This window comes from Lepidochelys kempii, chromosome 2 (assembly GCF_965140285.1).
Source record: "Lepidochelys kempii isolate rLepKem1 chromosome 2, rLepKem1.hap1, whole genome shotgun sequence".
Classification (NCBI taxonomy): domain Eukaryota; kingdom Metazoa; phylum Chordata; order Testudines; family Cheloniidae; genus Lepidochelys; species Lepidochelys kempii.
In genome coordinates, this window is record NC_136381.1 from 142518138 (window position 1) to 142537799 (window position 19662).

At 42.1% G+C, this 19662-nt stretch overlaps 1 protein-coding gene across 4 annotated transcripts in view; it reads right to left on the minus strand.

Moving 5' to 3' along the window:
• Positions 1-19662, minus strand: part of MARCHF6 (membrane associated ring-CH-type finger 6) — a 118308-nt gene that overhangs the window by 55498 nt on the left and 43148 nt on the right. For 3 of the 4 annotated variants that reach the window (XM_073332352.2, XM_073332354.2, XM_073332350.2), the window contains exons 6-10: positions 14326-14491; positions 10414-10606; positions 9808-9869; positions 3728-3760; positions 2049-2100 (exon numbers count right to left, since the gene is read on the minus strand). In XM_073332352.2, the coding sequence (XP_073188453.1) occupies positions 2049-2100; positions 3728-3760; positions 9808-9869; positions 10414-10606; positions 14326-14491 (506 nt within the window). The remainder of the gene's footprint in view (positions 1-2048; positions 2101-3727; positions 3761-9807; positions 9870-10413; positions 10607-14325; positions 14492-19662) is intronic. The other variant, XM_073332351.2, reaches the window with a different exon arrangement.

The window sequence follows — 19662 nt, forward strand, 5'->3', positions numbered from 1 at the left end:
CTTGCAGAAATGAGGGTGGGCAGTGGCACGTAATGCCGTGTGCCCCCCCATGCCTCGCTGCTGTTTGAAGGGGCAATCCCCCCCAAAACAGTGCCCATCGTCGTGTCCCCCCTTGCCTGGACGAGGCTTCCCTTTGCTTCCCTGCTGTTTTCGGCAGGGAAGCATAGGAATTCGGGGAAGGGGAGGGGGAGTTTTCTGCAGGCACCGCAGTCATGCAGAATCCCCCTAGGAGTAAGAGTTCAGGAGAAACATCATGCTAATGATGCAGGCTGATCATTTTACTGCCTGCCACTCATCTTCTCTGGAGGAGCCCTATATCCTCATCTTCCTTATCTGCCTGTGGCTAGTGGGTATCTAGTAATTTTTTTTTAAGCCCCCAAAATACAAATATTTTCACGTTAGGTGATTCCCAATATCTTGCACCAAAATATAACAAAGAGGCAAACAGTTTTTGAAACATTTAAGGATGCAAATCACCCTTTATCAGCAGTGTGAAAACAGAACAAAACAATATTATTCCACTGTACATGACTGTTACTGGAGTCTTCTGTGTTGCACCACTTACTGAGGTAAAAGCATGCAACATACCAAAACAAAGGCTTCTTTACAGATTATAGTGGTAAGGTCCAGACATAATATCCTTTCTATACCGCTAGGTTAATACAATACAAGTCAGTCAATTGACAGAGTTAATTTTTCTCCACCAAAAAAGGGAGGCAGATAGTAGTTATAGAAGAGCCTATCATCTTTTAAAAAAAACACACCACACCATACATTTGTGCACTTCTAGCCAAACCTGCTCCATAGCAGCAATTCTGAGTGTACTGGTTTGGTGCAGGGTTGCTCTGGAGGAAGAAACCCTCCTCCCAGGTACAGGAGTACTCATATAGCTGCTCCAAGACTACTACTGCAGTCTCAAGGCTACAGTATGTGCCATAGCTGCTGCTCCCCTCCTATCCAACTGGGGTATTTGTGGGTCCCTATGACAGCGAATTCATTGGTTCCTCTCACACTCTACCCCTAAAGCCCACCATAATACACATCTCCCACCAAAAATACAATAGTGTTCTGCCAATAATTTAATGAAGTGATCCCACAGATTTTCCTTCCATTAGCCTACGGAACCCCATGTATGATGTCCTTTAACAGAAAAGAGGTGAGAGACTGAGGATTCTGTTCACTCGATCTTCCGTTTAAACAAAAATAATCTTAATAATAACTAAGGAGGAAAGCAACATCATTTAGAAAGCAAACAGATATTAAGGGCACACTACTGGAAATGTTAGTGTTTTATCCCATGTACACTGAGTATACTGATAGAACAGCACAATCTTCAACTTGAATGGGGTTGAATAAAGCCCTTACTGAAAGTCACAGGATAGTCCTCCTGGAGACTTTTTTTTTTTTAAAACAATACATGACAACTGTGTGCAGCCTGTGGCGCTCCAAAGGAAAAATATATATATGCCCTTCAGAAATGATTTTATGAGCCTCAGAGACAAAAGATATCATTTGAAGGGTCATTTAGCAATATCTAGGGAAGAATGAAAGCAGGGAAATTATATCCCACCTGTCCCCACAATTTTTGGGGGAACTTCATAAAGTAACTCCCAGAAATTCCCTCCTGAATATTATTTCACAAATATATAGTTCTCAGCTCTAACTAACGGCAATAAAGCTTATGCAACAGCTCAGACTTTTAAAAACCAAATCCAAAAAAATTACTTTCAGTAACAAAATAAAAAGGAAAAAATATCTGTCTTGGATGCAATACATGCCACCTTGGGAACTAAAATTACACAGTAAGATGCAAGCAATCCACTAAGGTCTGCTCATATCCATGTGTTTGCAGGGTCTGTGTAATACTATTAGTAAGAAAGGTTTATTATTCACATTTAATTATTCACTTTTTATTCTGGTTCAGTTTTTAAAAAAATGAGAGTCACTTTGTTTTTCTCTGAGAATAAAAGTGGTCTAAAAACGAATTTTTATCAAGCAGTCACGAAGAAAAAGCTAGTTTTGAAATAAGAACAAATAATAATACGTACCAAACACAAGTATGAACAGTGTGTTTAAAGACACCACCCAGAAGACATGTTCCTGGGGAAGGAAGTAAAACATTTTTCAGGAAAAGCAGAGTATAAAAACATATAAATCACATAATAAGCAAATAACTGCACCTGAGTTCTTAGGGTAAGAATGAATAATAATGAGCTAAGTTGCAAGCTTAGAATTTTCTAAATTTCAGCCCCAAAATGAAAGTGAATGTTGTGAGTAAAAATGGTGGCTATAATGGAAATTCTTTGTGGCTAGGGTTAGGAAGGGTGTTTTGCAGATAATCTACCCAGGTCTGTAAATATAAATGGCAAGAGTTATACTACTTTTTATGCTTACTTTAAAAGTACATAGAATTTGTATTTTCAGAAAAAGAGGAAAACTATTTCAGGTTTAATTTGCAAAGGGATTCTTGTTTCTTACTTTGGTTAATAGTAGCAAGTGTTTGCTTGTGATTGCTATAGTTAAAGGGACACAGGTGGCTATATTTATGTTATAAACAAAACCTGTTTATCTAAGTTACTAATAACATGGTACTCTATTAACAGTGATTTTTTAAAAAAACATTGAGTGTACTTCTCCGTCTGTTCTTTATGTACTACTTATATTTCTCTCAGCTAGGATAATGAAAACCAGTGTAGTCAATTTCAGGTTTAGTGGTGCAATGCCTGGATTTTAAAAAGTGCAGAGGAATGCTTCTTGTTTAAAAACTGTTGTTTGGAATGTGGATGTTTGAGTTGAAACATTTTTACTGATCATAAAACAAAAACTTGTTTTTACAAAATCTAAACTTTGGGGCAACTTTAAGTTTACAACAGCTACTTAGGCCCTTTTGAAAATTGTACACTTATGGAGGACCCACTACAGCGGTATCTGATTGCCACAAAAAATTAAAAAAATTAAATCATCCATGTGAATCAAGTTTATGATAAAGTAAGAAAAACTGTTTAAAGCAGAGATGGGCAAACTACGGCCTGTGGGACTGTCCTGCCCGGCCCCTGAGCTCCCGGACGGGGAGGCTAGCCCACGGCCCCTCCCCTGCTGTCCCGCCTCCCCCACAGCTATGCCACCACGTGGCTTGCACCTGCCCACCTCCCAGGCTTTCAAATAAGCCTGTCCTGCTGCTCTGAGCAGCATGGTAAGGGGGTGTGTGGGGGGGGGGGGTTGGGTAAGGGGCAGGAGGTTCCCGGGGTAGTCAGGGGACAGTTGGATGGATTGGAGGTTTGGGGGGGGGGGGGAGAGGCAGGGCGGTCAGGAGACAGAGAGCAGGGGGGGTTGGATAGGGGGTGGGGTCCTGGGGGTTCAGGTGGTCCCGGGAGGCGGGGGGGTGGGACAGGGAGCAGGGGGGGTTGGATGGGAGTGGAGGTTCTGAGGGGGGCAGTCAGGAGGTGGAAAGTGGGAGGGGGCGGATAGGGAGTGGGGGCCAGGCTGTTTATGGAGGCACAGCCTTCCCTTCCCGGCCCTCCATACCGTTTCACAACCCCGATATGGCACTCGGGCCAAAAAGTTTGCCCACCCCTGGTTTAAAGCTACCACATCGATACAACATTTGAAATCTGCTTCATACATTACAGAACAGACTTTTTATTTAAATCTACATAAAACAAGTTGTTAGTTTCCTTAAAAATAAGCCTGCTGAAAAACTATTCTTGAACTATAAGACTTCACTTACTAAAAAAACCAGAGATCCGTCAAGCCCAAGCATCTAAGAATAAAAGAAAGTTGAGTTCATTCACAGTTCTATATTCAAAAATCTTCATAGTCCCACAATCAGCTTCAAGGTCACCCTTTTTCAAACCCCTTTTTTACTGCCCTGGTTAGCTACATGCCTTATACTACTGGACAATCAGACCAACACAAGTTTTTAAACCTACAGTAAGGAACTCAAACTGTCTAGTTCAGTACTGTAAACGGACCTAATCAAAAGCAGTAATATTTTAATACACAATTGTTTAAATGTATAGTAGTTCATGTAAACCAAAGACAGTCTACAATTTAACTGATTATTTCAGAGAGAGACCTGTTTCAAGAATATGAATGGTGAAGATTTTAATTTAGCTCAGGAAATGAATTGTTTACCTATTTATAGCAGCCTCAGCATTTATCTAGTGATTTAACTGAATTTTAAATTCATATGAAATCTGAGGTCAGAGAAGTTGTATATCAAGATTTGTGTAAATATAATTTTGCTTTCTAGCTGCAGAGTATTACCCATGAAAGAATAAGAGCAGATGATATTCAATCAAGAGTATAATGGCGAAACAGCTCCCAGTTCTAGACCAGTCATATCTCATGCTCTCATATTCTCTCTCTGAAACAGGAAAGGGCTTGCAGATGGGAAAAATATCCTCTATTTAGTTGTACACTTGTTTCAGAACAAAACAAAACGGAAAAAACAAAACAAGGAAAAAGATTTTTAAAAGGTATTTTCTTTTCCTGCTCCTCTAAGATATTCTATGCCAGTCGAGACTTCATCACTTCAAGATTAATGGAATCGTTCATATTTGAGCCTCTCTTATATGTCAAATTTTAAGCTAATATTTCAAGGTCTCAGTTCTCAGATATTTCACTTAATAAACAACATCATGTAAACTACTTTTGAAATTTCAGATGAGCTTCCAAGCTCGTTACATTCAAGGGTGTTACCACCAAGAATTCTCAATGTACTGTCCCCATCAAGAAGGGAAGAAGGGACTATACTCAAAACGCACAGACTGGCACAGAAGATCTAAGCTCTGGTCTACACTACAGGGTTAGGTCGAATTTAGCTGCGTTAGGTCAATTTTAAAATGAATGTGTCTACACAACCAACCCCGTTCCATCAACCTAAAGGGCTGTTAAAATCAACTTCTGTACTCCTCCCTTGTGAGGGGAGTAGCGCTAAAATCGACCTTGCTGGGTTGAATCTGGGGTAGTGTGGATGCAAATCGACATTATTGGCCTCCAGGAGCTATCCCAGAGCACTCCAATGTGACCGCTCTGGACAGCGCTTTCAATTCTGATGCACTAGCCAGATACACAGGAAAAGCCCTGGGAAATTTTGAATTTAATTTCCTGTTTGGTCAGCATGACGAGCTCAGCAGCACAGGTGACCATGCAGTCCCCCCATAATCGCAAACGAGCGCCAGCATGGATCGAAAGGGGGACACTGGACCTGATTGCTGTATGGGGAGAAGAATCTGTGCAGGCAGAACTCTGATCAAAAAGAAGAAATGCTAATATATACACCAAAGTCACACAGGGCATGATGGACAGAGGCTACAACAGCGATGCAGCAGTGCCGCATGAAAGTCAAGGAACTGAGGCAAGCCTACCAAAAGACAAAGGAGGCAAACAGTCGCTCTGCGTCAGAGACCCATACATGCCACTTCTATGATCAGCTGCACGGAATTCTAGGGGGAGACCCTACCAATACCCCACCAGTGTCTGTGGACACCTTCAAGGGGGAGTTGCACACAACACGGAGGAGGATTTTCTAGATGAGGAAGAGGAGGAGGAGGAGAATGCACAGCAGGCAAGCGGTGAATCCGTTCTCCCCGGCAGCCGGGATCTTTTCATCACCCTGGAGCCAATACCCTCCCAAGGCGGGATCCCCGACCCTGAAGGCAGAGAAGGCACCTCTGGTGAGTGCACATCTGTAACTACAGTACAGGGTTTAAAAGCAATAGTGCTTAATGTGTTTTAATAGTGTTTAATGTTTGATTTGGGATGCATTTGCGGCCAGTACAGCTACTGGAAAAGTCTTAATGTGTCTGAGGATGGAGCGGGAATCCTCTAGGGACATCTCCATGAAGCTGTCCTGGAGGTACTTTGAAAGCCTTTGCAGAAGGTTTCTGAGGAGGGCTGCCTTATTTCATCCTCCACGATAGGACACTTTACTACACCAAGCCAGTAGCAAGTAGTCTAGAATCATTACAGCACAAAGCATGGCAGCGAATGGTCCTGGGTTTTGGTCACATTCAAGCAACATTCAGTCTTTATCTTTCTGTGTTAGCCTCAGGAGAGTAATATCATTCATGGTCACCTGGTTGAAATAGGGGAATTTTTGTAAGGGAACAGTAAAAGGACCCCATCCATGCTGGGTTGTTTGCGCTTGGCTAAAAGGGATTATCCCATAGCCATGCGACGGCTGGAGGGGTGAAAGGATCATCCCAAATAGCCACGCGGAGGGGTGGGGGAAGTGTGTGCTACACATCCACCCAAAAACCGCAGCCCCTCCTTTTAAATGGCAAACCCAACCAGTATTGCTTGCTACGGGAAAGGATGGCGCTGCAGTTTGAAACCATTCCCACATGTTATGAAGGCATAAGAAGCCAACCCCACATACCAAAAGGCTTACCATGGCTGCCTGGAAACCGAATTCTATTGCCCAGCTGTGTGTGATGTTTCACCATACTGGCAGGTGCTCAATATAAAAGGCAAAATGAGACCTTGTACCTAAAGCACATGTGCTGTCTGCTGTGAATTGCTTGATTCACTGTGAAAGAGTCTCCCTTTTGTTCTCAGAAATGTATCATCTTAAATTTTACTCTCCCTTTTTATCCCCCTGCAGATGCAAATGTTTCTATGCTCCCCCTATCATCTCTGTCCCTGAGGTTACTGCAGATTAGAAGGCCAAGAAAAAAAGACAAAAAAACAAAAAAAAACCCCGCACTCGCGATGACATGTTTTCCAAGCTCATGCAGTTCTCCTGCACTGATATGGCACAGCTGAATGCATGGAGGCATTCAGTGGCAGAAGCCAGGAAAGAATTAAGTGAGCGCAATCAGAAGAGGCAGGATGCAATGCTGAGGCTAATGGGGGAGCAAATGGACATGCTCAGGTGTCTAGTGGAGCTGCAGGAAAGCCAACAAGAGCACAGACAGCCGCTGCATCCACTGTACAACTGCCTGCCCTCCTCCCCAACTGCTCCCTCCTCCCTCTCACCGAGACACCCAAGAACGCGGAAGGGGGAGAAGGCTCTGGGCACCCAGCCACTCCACTCCAGGGGATTGCCCAAGCAACAGAAGGCTGTCATTCAAGCAGTTTTGATTTGTAGTGTGGCTACAATAAGCAATGTGGCCTTGTCCTTCCCTCCTCCCACACCCCATCCTACCCCACCCAGGCTACCTTATCAGTTATCTCCTTTTTTTTTTTAATTAATAAAGAAAGAATGCATGGTTTCAAAATAATAGTGACTTTATTTCCTTTGCCAGCTGTGATCGAAGGTGGGAGGGTGGCTGACTTACAGGGAATTAAAATCAACAAAGGGGGTGGGTTTGCAGCAAAGAAAACTCACACAACTGTCACAACATAGCCTGACTAGTCATGAAACTGGTTTTCAAAGCCTCTCTGATGCACAGCGCGTCTACCTCTGCTCTTCTAATAGCCCAGGTGTCTGGCTGTTGAAAATTGGCAGCCAGGCAATTTGCCTCAACCTCTCACCCTGCCATAAACGTCTCCCCTTTACTCTCACAGATATTATGAAGCAGACAGCAAGCAGCAATAACAATGGGAATATTGGTTGCGCTGAGATCTAACCTAGTCAGCAAACAGAGCCAGTGAGCTTTTAAACGTCCAAAGGCACATTCTACCACCATTCTGCACTTGCTCAGCCTATAGTTGAACTGCTCCTTACTACTGTCCAGGCTGCCTGGGTATGACTTTATGAGCCTTGGGAGCAAGGCGTAGGCTGGGTCTCCAAGGATAACTATTGGCATTTCAACATCCCCAATGGTAATTTTCTGGTCTGGGAAGTAAGTCCCTTCTTGCAGTTGCTCAAACGGCCCGGAGTTCCTAAAGATGCGAGCGTCATGCACCTTTCCCGGCCATCCCACGTTGGTGTTGGTGAAACGTCCCTTGTGTTCCACCAGTGCTTGCAGCACCAATAAGAAGTACCCCTTGAGGTTTATGTACTGGCTGCCAAGATGGTCAGGTGCCAAGATAGGGATATGCGTTCCGTCTATTGCCCCACCACTGTTAGGAAATCCCATTGCAGCAAAGCCATCCACTATGACCTGCACATTTCCCAGAGTCACTACCCTTGACAACAGAATGTCAGTGATTGCACTGGCTACTTGGATCACAGCAGTCCCCACAGTAGATTTGCCCACTCCAAATTGATTCCTGACTGACCGGTAGCAGTCAGGTGTTGCAAGCTTCCACAGGGCTATCGCCACTCGCTTGTCAACTGTCAGGGCAGCTCTCATCTTGTTATTCCTGTGCTACAGGGCAGGGGAAAGCAACTCACAGAGTGCCAGGAAAGTGGCCTTATGCATGCGAAAGTTTCGTAGCCACTGGGAATCATCCCATACCTGAACACTATGCGGTCCCACCAGTTTGTGCTTGTTTGCCGGGCCCAGAATCAGCGTTCCAGTGTATCAACCAGCCCCACTGCCGCCATGATGTCCCAATTGCCAAAACCCATGCTTTCAGGAAGGTCTGTGTCCATGTCCTCCTCACAATCATCCTCGTGCTGCTGTCTCTTAGCCAGGTTCTGCACTTACTACAGTATAATGCGCAAGATGTTTACAATGCTCGCAACAGCAGCGGTGAGCTGAGCGGGCTCCATGATTGCACAGGAAACCCAGGAAAGAAGGCGCAAAATGATTGTCTGCAGTTGCTTTCACAAAGGGAGGGAAGGAAGGAGGGGAGACTGACGACATGTACCCAAAACCACCCACGACAATGTTTTTGCCTCATCAGGCATTGGGGGCTTAACCCCGAATTCCAATGGGCAGCGGAGACTGCGGGAACTGTGGGATAGCTTCCCAAAGTGCACTGCTCTGCGAGTTGATGCCAGCCACGGTAGTGAGGACACACTCCGCCGATTTAATGCGCTTAGTGGGGACACACACAATCGACAGTATAAAATTGATTTCTAAAAATTTACTTCTATAAAATCGACCTAATTTCGTAGCGCAGACATACCCTAAGAGAGGTTTCTGAGACCACTGCATTTAAACTGCCGAAGACAATGCACGTATCCAATGTATGTAAAATGCTGAAGACAATGTACATATTCATGAAAAGTTCTGAAAATAATTAAAATATTTTTCAAGTACGCAAGATAGTTCTGGAATATGTATATAACACTAGAAAAAGTGAGCATAATGTTTATGCTGAAAACAAAGAGCTAATTACTCCTTTCAGGGAAGTCCAATAGGTAAGAAAGGGTCAGAAATTTGAGTTTATATTGAGTCCTTTTCACCAAATGTCTTTTAAACAAGACAATGCACATAGCATTCTGTATTGTTAACAGAGGACTTTTTCCATCTCCTTATTGTTCATGCTACAGATTGCAAGAAAGTTTTAGTTACAGAATTTGTAAACTAGAAAACAAAATGAGATAAGCCTATATTGGAAATCATTCTTGATCATATTCTTGTTTGTTTTTATAAAAGTGTATACTTATTTTTACTCTATCTATACATACACTCACAGAAAGATTAGTTTTTAAGCTATGCACCATTTAACATCTACTGGCACATTTAGGAGCGAAACTGAAGATCTCAGAAGAGTGTCTTGTTGAAAGATGTTCTTAACTATGTTTCTTCACAGCAATCAAGGAAATGCTTTTTTAAATTGTTCCTTAATACGGTATACAGTATTTTTAACATAATTACTTTTTGGAGTCACTAATATCTATCACCGTCAAATTTTACATGAAATCAAAGTATCAGAACCAATTTTCCATTAGGTTTAAAGTAATTTCAAATATAAGTCAGTGATTGAGAAAGCTCAGAATACTTCAGGAGAATGGCTCTTACTCACTCTCTCCCATGTAAGCTCTTCTGCTGCTCGATCCCATTCCAAAGCATTCCAATTCATGTCATCTACGGGGATATTATAATTGTTAAAGCTATCAACTGACCCAAAGCAGCACATTGGTAAGAGCTGTATTATGATTTAAACTAGCAAAAACACCAACTGCATACCATTTAGCTCACTCAGTATGTCAGATGGGGATACAAGTCAAAAGAACATTTTAAAAGTAATTATTCTCTTTACAGTTTAATTTCTCCTCAAAAGTTAAACCAAATATTTCCTTATTGCCATTTGCCTTTTGACAACAGAAGCAGAGTAGTTTCTTATTGTAGGGATACCTGAAACCACAGAGCTGCTTATAGTTTTGGCTTTTCTTAACTGCAAAGTGTTTTAGTGCTCATTAAAAAATAAACTACATAAACATTGCAACACACACAAGAAGAGGTAAGCAGGCTGAACTGAGCCTACTCTCCTTGGTAGTTTCCCTATGTATGTTATTTACCAATTTAGATGTCAGCCAGGAAAAAGTATAATTTCCATTTTCACTTCTTTTCAATAACTATTTTATATGATAATTTTAGGGAAATGCTCCTACTCTGTGTCACCTGTTACCTTGGGCTCCATTGTTTGCATCTGCTGCATCTTCTACTACAGCATCTTCTTCATCTTCATTGTCTTCCTCTTCCTCATCTCCTGGTTCTTCCTGAATTTCTGGGTTTTCGCCGACAACTGCATTCTCAGCAGGTGGGTTAGCAGGTTGATCAAGTGCAGCATTTTCACCTCCACCATTTCCTAATCCCTGAGCCTGCAGGGACAAGATTTCAGTGCAATTTTACTTAAAGTATTGTTGTGCTTTGATCAATGTCCAGAAAAACAAACATGTTAAAAGCCAATTTTTTTGGTTCCACTTAAATCATAAAACACAAGCCATTGCTTTTGGCAATGACATATCTCCTAAAATGTTGACAGTATCACTATCTTATTGGACTTCTAGAGGTTCAATTTAGTGATGTGTAAGAAAGATACATTATTGAAGAACACTGTCAAGTTAAAGAACCATACTTTTGTGTTAAAATTTTGTATCTATATAGTTACAATTGATACTTATGAAAAAGTTGGGGAAAGTCTTTTTTTAGTTTGTGCATTTGACAGAAATCTGTGAATAGCCAATTTCTCTCCTGATGAATATCAATCTCTCCTTATGATCATCAATAGTTATGGAGAAAAAAATGAAATCTAAAAATAAAATAAATAATTCAGAACATACTGTTTAAAAGGGATTCTAGCACAGAGGACTCAAACTTTACCAAAGTACTGAACACAGCTTTAAGAGATGTTCTCAGAAACAACTCTGTTGAAGTGGAAGTATTATTAGGAAAATATATTGTTAGTTTCTTTAATGTAATTGAAGGCTGGAAAGGAGAGCTAGCACCACATGACAAGCCAGCTCTCTCTAGATGACCAGTAAGTGTTCCACTGGCCACCCAGTTGTCCACAGACCAGTGAAAACTTTTGTTCTATCAGAAACAAATATTTTTCAGGTAGTCATTTTAAAAAAAAATGACCTGACCATAACACTTCAAACTTGCTTTATCATAGTTACAAATTCAACTTCACAAGCACTAAATCCTATTTTAAAAAAGATTTAATATATTATACATAGAAGGTCATAAGAACCAAGATAGCTAGAAAATTATTTACTGCATAATCACAGTAAACATTACTGTAAGATTCTACATTTTATAATGGTTCAGGAATGTATATTGCACACATTACAGCTGAGATCACATTACCCTGGTGAATTTACATAGGACTAAGTATCAGAGGGGTAGCTGTGTTAGTCTGTATCCACAAAAACAACAAGGAGGCTGGTGGCACCTTAAAGACTAACAGATTTATTTGGGCATAAGCATTCATGGCTAAAAAACCCCACTTCTTCAGATGCATGGAGTGAAAATTACAGATACAGGCATAAATATACTGGCACATGAAGAAAAGGGAGTTACCTTACAAGCGGAGAACCAGTGTTAACAAGGCCATTTCAGTCAGGGTGGATGTGGTCCACCCACAATAATTGATGAGGAGGTGTCAATACTAAGGGGAAATTGCTTTTGTAGTGAGCCAGCCACTCCCAGTCCCTATTCAAGCCCAAATTAATGGTGTTAAATTTGCAAATGAATTGTAGCTCTGCAGTTTCTCTCTGACTTTTTTTTGAAGGATAGCTACTTTTAAATCTGTTATTGAATGTCCAGGGAGATTGAAGTGTTCTCCTACTGGCTCCTACTCACACAGATACAGACAGACATCTTCCTCTCCAAGTGCAAACAGATGGACATCATACCAAATGGACTGAGGGTAAAAAATCCATTGCAATCGACATACTACATCATGAACAGGTAGCTGCCAGGCAACTCTCCAACACGACATTCCACAGGCCACTATCCTCCAATCCCACTGAGAAAAGAAACTACATCATCGGCTCAAGAAACTCCCTGCTATACACTGGAACAAATCTACACAGACATACCCCTAGAGCCCAGTCCAGGGGTATTCTATCTGCTACCCAAGATCCATAAATCTGAAAATCCTGGGCGCCCCATCATCTCAGGCATTGGCACTCTTACAGCAGGATTATCTGGCTATTTGGACTTTCTCCTCAGACCCTACGCTACTAGCGCTCCTAGCTATCTTCGAGACACCACGACTTTCTGAGAAAACAACAATGCATCGGTGTTCTTCCTGAAAACACCATCCTGGCCACTATGGATGTAGAAACTCTTTACATCAATATTCCACACGAGAATGGACTAACAAGCTGTCAGGAACAGTATACCTGATGAGGTCACGGCACACCTAGTGACTGAGCTCTGTGACTTTGTCCTCACCCACAACCATTTCAGATTTGGGCACAACTTATACCTTCAAGTCAGCGGCACTGTTATGGGTGCCCACATGGCCCCACGGTATGCCAACATTTTTATGGCTGACTTAGAACAACACTTCCTCAGCTCTTGTCCCCTAGTGCCCCTCCTCTACTTGCACTACATTGATGACATCTTCATCATATGGACCCAAGGGAAGGGGGCCCTTGAAGAATTCCTCCTGGATTTCAACAATTTCCACCCCACCATCAAACTCAGCCTGGACCAGTCCACACAAGAGATCTACTTCCTGGACACTATAGTGCAAATAAGCGATGGTCACATAACCACCACCCTATACCGGAAACCTACTGACCACTATACTTACCTCCAGCTTCCATCCAGGACACATCACATGATCCATTGTCTACAGCCAAGCCCTAAGATAAAACCGCATTTCCTCCAATCCCTCAGACAGAGACAAACACCTACAACAGCTTTATCAAGCATTCTTAAAACTACAATACCCATCTGGGGAAGTGAGGAAACAGACTGACAGAGTGAGACAGGTACCCAGAAGTCACCTACTACAGGACAGGCCCAACAAGGAAAACAACAGAACACCACTGGCCATCACGTACAGCCCCCAGCTAAAACCTCTCCAGCATATCATCAATGATCTACAACCTATCCTGGAAAATGATCCCTCACTCTCACAGACCTTGGGAGGCAGGCCAGTCCTCGCTTACGGACGGCCCCCCAACCTGAAGCAAATACTCACCAACAACTACACACCACACCACAGAAACACTAACCTAGGAACCAATCCCTATAACAAACCCCGTTGCCTATTCTGTCCCCATATCTACTCTAACGACACCATCACAGAACCCAACCACATCAGCCACACCATCAGGGCTCATTCACCTGCACATCTACTAACGTGATATGTGCAATCATGTGCCAGCAATGCCCCTCTGCCATGTACACTGGCCAACCGGACAGTCTCTACCTAAGAGACTAAATGGACACAAATCAGGCATCAGGAACGGTAACATACAAAAGTCAATACAAAAACACGTCAATCTCCCTGGACATTCAATAACAGATTTAAAAGTAACCATCCTGCTACAAAAAAAATTCAAAAACAGACTTCAAAGAGAAACTGCAGAACTACAATTCATTTGCAAACTTAACACCATTAATTTGGACTTGAATAGGGACTGGGAGTGGCTGGCTCACTACAAAAGCAATTTCCCCTCTCTTGGTATTGACACCTCCTCCTCAATTATTGAGAGTGGACCACATCCACCCTGACTGAAATGGCCTTGTCAACACTGGTTCTCTACTTGTAAGGTAACTCCCTTCTCTTCATGTGCCAGTATATTTATGCCCGTATCTGTAATTTTCACTCCATGCATCTGAAGAAGTGGGTTTTTACCCACGAAAGCTTATGCCCAAATAAATCTGTTAGTCTTTAAGGTGCCACTGGACTCCTCATTACATAGGAGTGTATATTTGAACATGTAGAAATAAGATCCCCTTGCAGTAAAATGTATTAAGCTGAAATGGACAGGTTTTTTACCATTAATTTTTCCATGTGAACATCCCCTCCCTCCTCCCAGCTTTAATTTAAACCAATGGACAGTTTACAAACTTTTACCTCATTCTGTTGGCCAAGACCATTTGGTGGCTGTTGATTTTGTTCCAACCACTGTGGTGCTCCTCCATGGACAATCTGTTCACGTAACCACACTAGACTGATAAATGCACAGAGTGTGCATGTGACCACAAAACAACCCTGTAAACAGTCTGCCAATAAATTTTCCCTGTTAAAAAGAAGACATTTATGTTAATATATTTAGTTTTAAAAAAAAACTATTTCCAATTATTTTTGCTCACATGGTTTAATTGATTGTGACTGAGGGATTCTAAGTTCTCATTTTGTGATCTGAAGAGCTATGTCTCCCAGCTCCTTTAGTAAGAAATATACATGTAAGTAATATTTCCGTTTCAAGGGAAAAAATGAAGAAAACAAATGTTCTTGGAAGACTATTTTACTGAAGAAAACTGCATATATTTGAAATTAAATCAATTCACAACACTGTTTATCTTAACCCCTTTGCAAATTATCAAATGCTTTGATTAATATTGTAGCCCTGCAGATTTCAACAATGGGAACATCTCTGAGTACAACTACAGCCATAGACTGTGATCCAGTACAGTGCACAGTCACTCTTACGGTTTCGCTGAGGTTACCTCTCCCCTAACAGGCAATAATACAGAGACCCATTTTGAAAATCTCTTAGTGGAGACAGGGGCTCCCTCACACATATCTGGAATATAAACAAAGTCTAGGGAGTCTTCCTGAATGGCTTAGTATCATACAAGTGAAAGTCTAATGCCCTCTTATTACCTGGTGTATGAAAAGCACACTCCTTTGTAGACTGATGTGGCTTAGGAAAAGAAACAGAAGGTGAACAGTTTGGTTGATACGAAATTCAGAGAACACCTCAGGTAACAACTTTTGATGAGGTCATAAAGATAACTTCTCCATGAAAAACAAAGTAAAGGGAGAGCCTTCCATTAAAGCCCCCTTCTCCCCAACCCTTCGCACAGAACTTATGGCTACCAAGAAGCCTGTCTTCATAGACAGAGGTAGTAGTGAGCACGAAGTTAATGGCTCAAAGGGTTGTTTCATGAGATGGTAAAGAACCAGGGAGAGATCCCAGAGTGATGTAAGGGCTCTAATCTGGAAAAAAAAGATTGATAAATCCTCTTAGGAATCTCACTGTGGTTGGATGAGCAAATACCAAGAAACTGTCTATTAGCACATGAGAAGCTGTTACTGCCCCTAATGAACTTTGATGGAACTCATAGAAAGGCCTGAATTTTTTACTTCCAACAGGTAATCCAAGATTGATGAAAGAGATGATTGGGATCCGTTACACCAAAGGTTATATCTTCTCCATTTCTGAAGGTAAGTATGTCTAGTAGATTCCTTTCTGCTATTTAACATTATCTTTTGTACTTCCTATAAGCATGTGGTCTCCACTCCCTAAAACCATTAAGAAACCAAGCTTGTAGTTGCAGCATATTCAGACTGGGTGAAAAGTCTGATCCACATCCTGAGACAACAATTAAGGTTTGATTGGAAACCACCACAAAGGGTGAGAAGTTTGATGAGGTAAATAACCCAAACTTGTCTTGGCCAAGTTGGTCCAATTGAAATTACTTTAGATTGGTCCTGTGTGATCTTGATAAGGACCTTTAAGAGCAATGGAGTTGAAGGATATGCACAAAAAAGACCTTTTGTCCACGTAATGAGGAAAGCAGCTCCTAGAGGGTGAGGACTGAGCCCCAGGCTGGAACAGAATTTCCTGCATTTCCTGTTGGCTTCCACAGCAAAATAAAATAAATAAATAAATAAAACTGACCTCTGGAAATCCCAAAGTTGGGAATATTTCACTGGGGACGCAAGAGTACAACTCCCACTCTAATTAAGGGAGAAATGTCTACTCAGGTTGTCCGTCATGGGGTTGTATATACCCAGGAGGTAACAAGCTTAGATGACTATCCGATTGGCTACACACCAACTTTGAGAGTTATCTGCAGGCCTATACTTCAGAACAGTGAAGTTGTTTGAGCTGCCTACCATACCTCCTGATATGACTGACACTTGAGGGGCCAGTCGTCCAAGTACAGAAAGATAGTTATTCCTAGACGACAGAGGTAGGCACTACGACTGCCATGATTTTTGAGAACATGCTTGGAGTGGATGGGCAGGCCAAAGGGCAGGAACCAGTACTGGTAATGATTGTGATTGTAAGTAAAATGAAGAAATCTTTTGTGAGAAGGATGAATTGTGGAAGCAGGCATCTTTGAGGTCAAGGATTGGAAACCAGTCCCCTAATTCCAGGGAGGGAATTATATCTGCTAGGGACACCACCCTGAATTTTAGATGTCTGACATGTTTGTTCAATGATCTGAGATCTAGTATCAACCTCCTTTTTTCTTGGGTATCAGAAAACAACTTGAATGAACCCTTTTCCCCTATGCTGAAGTGGGACTGGATCCATGGCCCTAGACTTAGAAATGATGAGATTTACAGTGTCAGCAATTGCTCGTGAGAGGGGTTCCTGAAGAGGGACACGGAAGGGAATTGGAATGGCGGGGTGGAGGTAAACTGGATAGTCTGAAGTAACGGCCTTCAATACCCATTTGTCCAAGCCTCTCAGGCTTGATGAAATACAGAGAAGCATTATTCAAATTGAGGGAGGGGGTCATATCATGTAGCTGATAAACCTGCTCATCAGGTGGACTCTCGATCAAATCATCAAAACTGGACGATGCTGAAGGCTGGGATGAAGCAGCTGAGGTAGTTGCAGGTTTTTCTTTGAAAACCTCCACATCTTAGCTTGTGATTCCAGTGGCCTACAAAAGGTGGAAAACTGAGAAAGGTCAGATCTTTGTAATTGAGAACTGCTAAATTTCTTTTTATTTGCAGGCATGTATATCCCTAAAGAGCTAAGTGTTGCCCTAGAGTCCTTCAGGGTATGAGGCGAGTCATCTGTGGAATCTGTGAAAAGCTTCTGGCCATTAAAAGGTAAAGCTTGCACAGTAAATTGTACCTCCTGCAGAAACCCAGGCAACTGAAGCCAGGAAGCTTGTCTCATAACTACTGAGATGGAAACAGACCTGGCTCGGTGTCCACAGCGGCAAGGGAAGCCTGAGGTGAGATTCTGCCAAAAGCTCACACTTTTATTATGGTGCGGAACTGTTCTCAGTGTTCCTTTTGTTGATCAACAAAAGAATTAAACTTCTTGTAATTCAGTATTTTGACATCTGTGCTTCGTAATTAGCTACCCTGAACTGAAGTGTTGCTGATGAATAGCTCTTATGACCAAATACGGCGAGATATTTCTGGTTTGTATTATAAGGCATGGTTTTTTGGGTATGCTGCCTGCCCCTTTCATGGACTATGTCCATGACCAAAGAATTTGGTGCTGGATGACAAAATAAAAACTCCGAAACCCTGGCCAAAGTTGTGGGTTTTTTTTCTGTTTTTTAAATCAGCCCTCTTGCATCTTGGGGAGGCTGTTGCTGGAGTTCACCAGATGGACATAGCTGGCTACAGGAGAGCTTCCTTAATTGGCAGTGCCACCCATTCTGAAGTAGAGGTGTGCAATATATCCAGGAGTTAGCGATGGGAATTCTGGACTTCTTTCAGGAATTTGCAGTGTGTCAGTCACCCACTTCATTAGATCCTGGAATTATGTAATGTCATCAGCTAATGATGGCAGTGGTAGCATTAATGTCTCATCCAGTGATGATGACAAGATGTTTGTGAGGAGGCTTATCTCCTTTTGTTCACCTTTGCCTCTTGCTCCTCAAAGGTCTCCTCTGGCTCAGAATGGGGAGGAGGGATGGACTGTAAACAGGGAATACGGACTCCCTATTAAAAAGAATGGACAAGCCTATCACCCGAGCTGATCCGAAGAACAGAAGGGTGTGCTATCTGCCAGGACCTAAGATATGGGCTGTGGATCTATGGCTGAAGAGTATTCTGATGTGAGCATGAAAGAATCCACTGACTGTCCTTCACGTGGGAACAAATAATACTGCTAGGTTCTTGCCAGAATGTTATCAAAGAAGACTATGCCAAGCTGGGGAAGACACTTAAAGAAATGGAGGCTCAGGTGATCTTCAGTGGGAGGAGGAGAACGAAGGCAAGACAAGATTGTGATGATCACCAGATGGCTCAGGCAATGGTGCTATAAGGAGAGCTTTGGGATGTTCGACTATTGGGAAGCATGCATGAATAGAGGACTCTTCATGTGACTCCACCTGAGGTGGGAGCAAAACAGATTTCTGGAATGGAGGTTGGCACAACTGATTAAAAGAGCTGTAAACTAGGAATCTGGGGGGGATGATTGGGAGATGCTTACATAATCTTCATGCCTGATGCGTGGGAGTGGGGAGGCAATCAAGAGAGGGAGAATATAGCATTGGAGAAAGGAACAGCAGTGGGTAAGAGAATGGGTATTAAGAGGAAAGAGAGTGCCAATCCATTTATGTTAACAGTCAGGTAGGCAATGCTGGCAGTAGAATAACTGTACCTAATCGAGTAAAGAATCTCGTCGAAGCCACACAAACAGCTAAGGTCCCTGCACAACAATGCAAGGAGCCTGGGTAACAAAATGCAGGAACTAGAATTATTGGTGCAGGAAGTGAAACCAGATATTATAGGGATAACAGAAACTTGGTAGAATAGTAGTCATGACTGGAGCACAGGGACTGAAAGGTATATGCTCCTCAGGAAAGACAGAAATAAAGGCAAAGGTGATGAAGTATTAACGATGAGGTAGACTGTAAAGAAATTAGAAGGGATGGAATGGATGTTTTTTTTTAAAAAAAAGACTGAGTCAAAATCATTTTGGGGAAGAAAACTACCAGAGGGTCCTTGTGATAGTTCTTGAGGTCTGCTACAGACTCCTAGGATCCTATCTGGATATGGACAGAGACCTCTTTTCATGTTTTAATGAAATAAATACTACTGGGAATTGCGTGATTATGGAAGACTTTAATTTCCCAGATATAGATTGGAGGACAAATGCTACTAATAATGGTAGGGCCCAGATTTTCCTGGATATGATAGCTGGCAGATTTCTTCACTAAATAGTCACCGAACCAACAAGAGAGGATGCCATTTTAGATCTGGCATTAGTGAAGAGTGAGGACCTCATAGAAGTACTGGTTGTAGGGGACACTTTGTTCATGTGATCATGAGCTAATTAAGTTTAAATTAAACGGAAGGATAAACAAAAATAGGTCTGCAACTAGGATCCTTGATTTCAAAAGAGCTAACTTTAAAAAAAAATTAAGCGAGTTAGTTAGGGAAATGGACTGGACTTGAGAACTCAAGGATCTGAATGTGGAGAATTACTTTAAAGTCAAAGATACAGAAACTATCAGAAGCCTGCATCACAAGCAATGTCAA